This window comes from Branchiostoma floridae, chromosome 15 (assembly GCF_000003815.2).
Source record: "Branchiostoma floridae strain S238N-H82 chromosome 15, Bfl_VNyyK, whole genome shotgun sequence".
NCBI lineage: Eukaryota > Metazoa > Chordata > Leptocardii > Amphioxiformes > Branchiostomatidae > Branchiostoma > Branchiostoma floridae.
The window spans coordinates 4,513,384-4,518,988 of NC_049993.1; the positions used below are offsets into that span (position 1 = coordinate 4,513,384).

The following is a 5,605-nucleotide window of genomic DNA, read 5'->3' on the forward strand; positions in this document are numbered from 1 at the left end:
ACACTATGGGGTGCTCTAAGTAAAGATATTTTGTCACTCCGAGAAAAATATCTTCCAATTCTAATAGAGTAAAGTTCTATAACTAGAAAGGCCGACATTTGCTTCAGAGCAAATACAGCATATTTCAGCCATACCCGTTCCCATGCAAAATTGAACTGTTCCAAATCACCCCTGTGCGGAAATCGAACATTCTAACAGTAACTTCTCGAAATGAACGACAAGAATGAATCTTACAAAATTCCCCCGTTCAAGAATGGACTCCAGTGCACCCTATGTGAATTTTCACAATAGACCCCTTCCGTGTGCAAAAAATGGACTCTTCCATGTAAAGTAGAGCAGTCCAAAAATAAATCCGCTAAAATAGGACTTTGACATAATCACTGAAGTCCAAAAAAATGGATTTTTAAAAAAGCCCCCCTCAATGCAAGAATGGACTCTTCCAGCACACCCATGTAAAATTGCAAATTAGACCAGTCCAAAAATAACCCTACTGAAAGACTTTGACAAACTAGAAGTCACCAAAGTCCAAAATATGAATTTCAAAAAAATCCCCCCTCCGTGTGAGAATAGACTCTTCCAGCACACTTTCTGTAAAATTGCGAAATAGACCTGTCCAATAATACACCCACTGAAAGACTTCACCAGTCCAATGATGAATTTAAAAAAAATGAACCCCTCCGTGTAAGAATGGACTCTTCCAGATGACACCTGGCTCACTGATTGGCTGCCACCTCCCCCTTTTTAGGATATAGATTCAGGCTAAGTGATTGGTTACCTATCTAATTAGATTAAATAGACATAGATGCCAGTAGGTGCAATCTGCAGCTGGGGGTCAACGACCTTAAGGTCATTGACCCCTCTGGCTATTGGAAAATGACCCAAAAAATCACCAAATATATCATTTTGAAGTAGTTTATGACAAAAATTGTACATGTGTCATTTGAATAAATATCTACTGCACCCTTTTACCAAAACTTAGGTCATTTGGTTTTAAAACCAGAGCACCAGAGCCAAAAGTGTACGTTTTTGGTCATAAAATGGCCAAATAATCGCAAAATTAAGCATTTTGTTGTACAGTCTGCCTCAAGTGTTATTGAATCCATGTGCGCACATGTCTAGGGCACTCCTATACTAAATTTCAGGTCATCCGGTTCTAAAACAAAGGTACAGGAGCCAAAAGTGTCCTTTTTTGGTAAAAAAATGACCAAAAAATCGCAAAAATAAGCATTTCCTTATACTGTACACCAAAACTGATATTGAATCTATATGGGGGACTTATCAAGGCACATCTGTGCCAAATTTCAGCTCATTCGGTTATAATACCAGGGTACAGGGGGCCCAAATATACAGTTTTGGTCTTAAGATGACCAAAAAACCTTAATAAAATCATTTAAGAGACAGATATGGAAAAAATGAAAAAAACGCCCGAGGGTATTGGCCCACTCTACCCTTGTGCCAAATTTCAAGTCATTCGCTTGAGGAACAACGGAGATACCGTGTTCTGAAGATTTGACAGGAGAAAGAAAGAAAGAAAGAAGAAACACTAGAAAGGCCGACATTTGCTTAGGAGCAAATACAGCATATTGCAATCCATCTTCATCCTTGAAAAAATCCCAAAATTCAACAATTTGAAGTAATGTTTGCTCAAAGGGAAAATGAAGTACTGTGGGCACTTGTCCTACACACCTTCATGCCGAATTTTAGGTCAACTGGTTTCAATACAAGAGCATAGGAGCCAAAAATATACATTTTTTAGTTAAAAATGGCTAAAAATCCCAAAATAACTCATTTTATAAGTGATCTATGAAGAAAGTGTTGATTGGGTCCTGTTGTCATACGTCCAATTTACCCTTGTACCAAATTTCAGGTCATTTGGTTTACTTACAAGGGCATAGAAGCTAAAAATATACATTTTTAGTCAAAAATGACCGAAAACCCAAAAATAACTATTTTTTTAAGTGATCTATGAAGAAGGTGTCCATGGGGTCCAGTGAGCATATATTCCATGCACCTCTGTATCAAATTTCAGGTCATTTGGTTTCTATACAAGGGAATAGGAGCAAAAAATATATATTTTTAGTCAAAAATGGCCAAAAAACCTAAAATAACTCATTTTTGGAGAAAACAATGAATAAAGCGTTGATGAGGTTTTGTGGTCATATGTCAAACGCACCTATGTACCAAATTTCAGGTCATTTAGCCTACATACAAGGGCAAAGGAGCCAGAAATAGACATTTTTAGTAAAAAATGGCCAAAAACCCCCAAATAAATAATTTTTGAAGTGGTCTCTGAAGAAAGTGTTGATGGCTTTCTGCGCTCATATGTCTAATGCACATCTGTACCAAATTTCAGGTCATTAGGGTTTAATACCAGGGCACAGGGGCCCAAAATATATATATTTTGTCTAAAAATGACCAAAAACCCTAAATATCAAAATTTCTAAGGCCTCTATCAAAAAAGTGAAAAAAAACACCTGGGGGTATTTGATATCCCTACCCCCATGCCAAATTTTAGCTCATTTGGCCTAAAAATGAAAAAGTTAAAGGGGTCTGAAGATTTGACAGGAGAAACTCAGGAAAAACAATATATTGCAATCCCATACTACGTATGGATTGCAATATAAAAAGAAAGGCCAACATTTGCTTAGGAGCAAATACAGCATATTGCAATCCATCTTCATCCTTGAAAAAATCCCCAAATTCAACAATTTGAAGTAATGTTTGCTCAATGAGAAAATGAAGTTCTGTGGGCACTTGTCCTACACACCTTCATGCCGAATTTTAGGTCATTTGGTTTCAATATAAGGGCATAGGAGCCAAAAATATACATTTTTTAGTTAAAAATGGCTAAAAATCCCAAAATAACTCATTTTATAAGTGCTCTATGAAGAAATTGTTGATGGGGTCCTGTTGCCATATGTCCAATTTACGTTTCTACCAAATTTCAGGTGATTTGGTTTACATACAAGGGCATAGAAGCCAAAAATATACATTTTTTAGTCAAAAATGACTGAAAACCCTAAAATAACTCATTTTTGAAGTCATCTATAAAGAAAGTGTCAATGGGGTCCTGTGAGCATATGTTCAATGCACCTCTGTACCAAATTTCAGGTCATTAGGTTTTCATACAAGGGTATAGGAGCCAAAAATATACATTTTTTGTCAAAAATGGCCAAAAACCCTAAAATAACTCATTTTTGGAGTAAACAATGAATTAAGCGTTGATGGGGTTCTGTGGTCATATGTCAAACGCACCTATGTACCAAGTTTCAGGTCATTTGGTTTTAATACAAGGGCATAGGAGCCATAAATATACATTTTTAGTCAAAAATGGCCAAAAACCCTAAAATAACTAATTTTTGAAGTGATCTATGAAGAAGGTGTTAATGGTTTCCTGTGCTCATGTGTCCAATGCACCCCTGTACCAGATTTCAGGTCATTAGCTTGTAATACAAGGGCACAGGGGCCCAAAATATACATATTTTGTCTAAAAATGACCAAAAACCCTAAATATCATAAATTCTAAGGCCTCTATCAAGAAAGTGAAAAAAAACGCCTGGGGGTATTTGCTACTTCTACCACCCTGCCAAATTTCAGCTCATTTGGCCCAAAAATGAAAAAGTTGAATCCATTTGAAGATTTGACAGGAGGAGAACGAAAGGAAAAACAATATATTGCAATCCCATACTATGTATGGATTGCAATATAATTACGAATACTAGAAAGGCCGACATTTGCTTAGGAGCAAATACAGCATATTGCAATCCATCTTTATCATTGAAAAAATCCCAAAATTCAACAATTTGAAGTAATGTTTGCTCAAAGGGAAAATGAAGTACTGTGGGCACTTGTCCTACACACCTTCATGCCGAATTTTAGGTCATTTGGTTTCAATATAAGGGCATAGGAGCCAAAAATATACATTTTTTAGTTAAAAATGGCTAAAAATCCCAAATTATCTCATTTTATAAGTGCTCTATGAAGAAAGTGTTGATGGGGTCCTGTTGCCATATGTCTAATTTACCTCTTTACCAAATTTCAGGTCATTTGGTTTACATACAAGGGCATAGAAGCCAAAAATATACATTTTTAGTCAAAAATGGCAAAAAACACTAAAATAACTCATTTTTGAAGTGATCTATGAAGAAAGTGTCAATGGGGTCCTGTGAGCATATGTTCAATGCACCTCTGTACCAAATGTCAGGTCATTTGGTTTCTATACAAGGGCATAGGAGCCCAAAATATACATTTTTAGTCAAAAATGACCAAAAACCCTAAAATAACTAATTTTTGGAGTAAACAATGAATAAAGGGTTGATGGGGTTCTGTGGTCATATGTCAAACGCACCTATGTACCAAATTTCAGGTCATTTGGTTTTAATACAAGCGCATAGGAGCCAAAAATATACATTTTTAGTCAAAAATGGCCAAAACCCGTAAAATAACTCATTTTTTAAGTGATCTATGAAGAAAGTGTTGATGGTTTTCTGTGCTTATATGTCCAATACACCTCTGTACCAAATTTCAGGTCATTAGCTTGTAATACCAGGGCACAGGGGCCCAAAATATACTTATTTTGTCTAAAAATGACCAAAACCCCTAAATATCATAAATTCTAAGGCCTCTATCAAAAAAGTGAAAAAAACACCTGGGGGTATTTGCTATCTCTACCTCCCTGCCAAATTTCAGCTCATTTGGCCAAAAAATGAAAAAGTTGAAGGGGTTTTAAGATTTGACAGGAGGAGAAACAAAGGAAAAACAGTATATTGCATCCCATACTATGTATGGGGATTGCAATATAACAATATATTTCACCATACCTATGGTATGGCTGAAATATAAATATTTGGAAGGAAAGCAACCAGCCGACCAAGCAAGCAAGCAACCAAGTAATAGAACAGCAATTTAAACCAGCAAAGCAGCGTGGCGGCTGTAACGTCAGCTCCAGGAGCAAATGCCATATACCTTGATGTGGCTGACCTAATACAATGTAGTATGTTCTTAACCATTGCAGTATCTCTATCAACATAAAATCACCTGTTGACAAGGGCGTCCATCTGCCCGTCCTCTGTCATCTTCATCAGGGCCTGGTTGATCTCGGCCCGGTAGGGTGAACCAACCGGAAACGGAAGTGCGACTTGGTACTTGAAGAAGTACTCGTCGGTGAGGATGACCATGTCGCACCTGTCGTTGAGGATCTCGTACTCGTAGGTGGTTGGGGAGATGAAGATAAAGTCGCCCTTAGCAGCGCGCTCAAGTGCCTGACGGGACGTGTTGAAGAGGACCTCATCTGTGAAGGACAAGGTACAGCCACAACTTCATCCCTCGGAACAACAAGAATAAAAGATGCATTGTAAGATAGGGAAATCTTTTCAGTGCTTTCGACACTCCGAAATAAGTCATTGATATGGTTACTTGGTTTCTACGGATCACACAACCATATGGTCATGTGACCATATCAAATAAGTCATTGATGTGGTCACTTCAATGTAGAAACTCAGGATAATCTGGACGAGGAACATAAGAGAACTAATCCAGATTAGAAAAGAGCTACTGTTATATGAATTGCGTTTGGATTTAGCCCATTAGAATTCCATCAAAACTC

At 37.2% G+C, this 5,605-nt stretch overlaps 1 protein-coding gene across 1 annotated transcript in view; it reads right to left on the reverse strand.

Moving 5' to 3' along the window:
- Positions 1–5,449, reverse strand: part of LOC118432220 (glutamate receptor ionotropic, kainate 2-like) — a 20,030-nt gene extending 14,581 nt beyond the window's left edge. Inside the window, exons 1-2 of the mRNA XM_035843748.1 lie at positions 5,434–5,449; positions 5,046–5,290 (exon numbers count right to left, since the gene is read on the reverse strand). Coding sequence (XP_035699641.1) covers positions 5,046–5,290; positions 5,434–5,449 — 261 coding nt within the window. The remainder of the gene's footprint in view (positions 1–5,045; positions 5,291–5,433) is intronic.
- Positions 5,450–5,605: the final 156 nt, after the last annotated feature.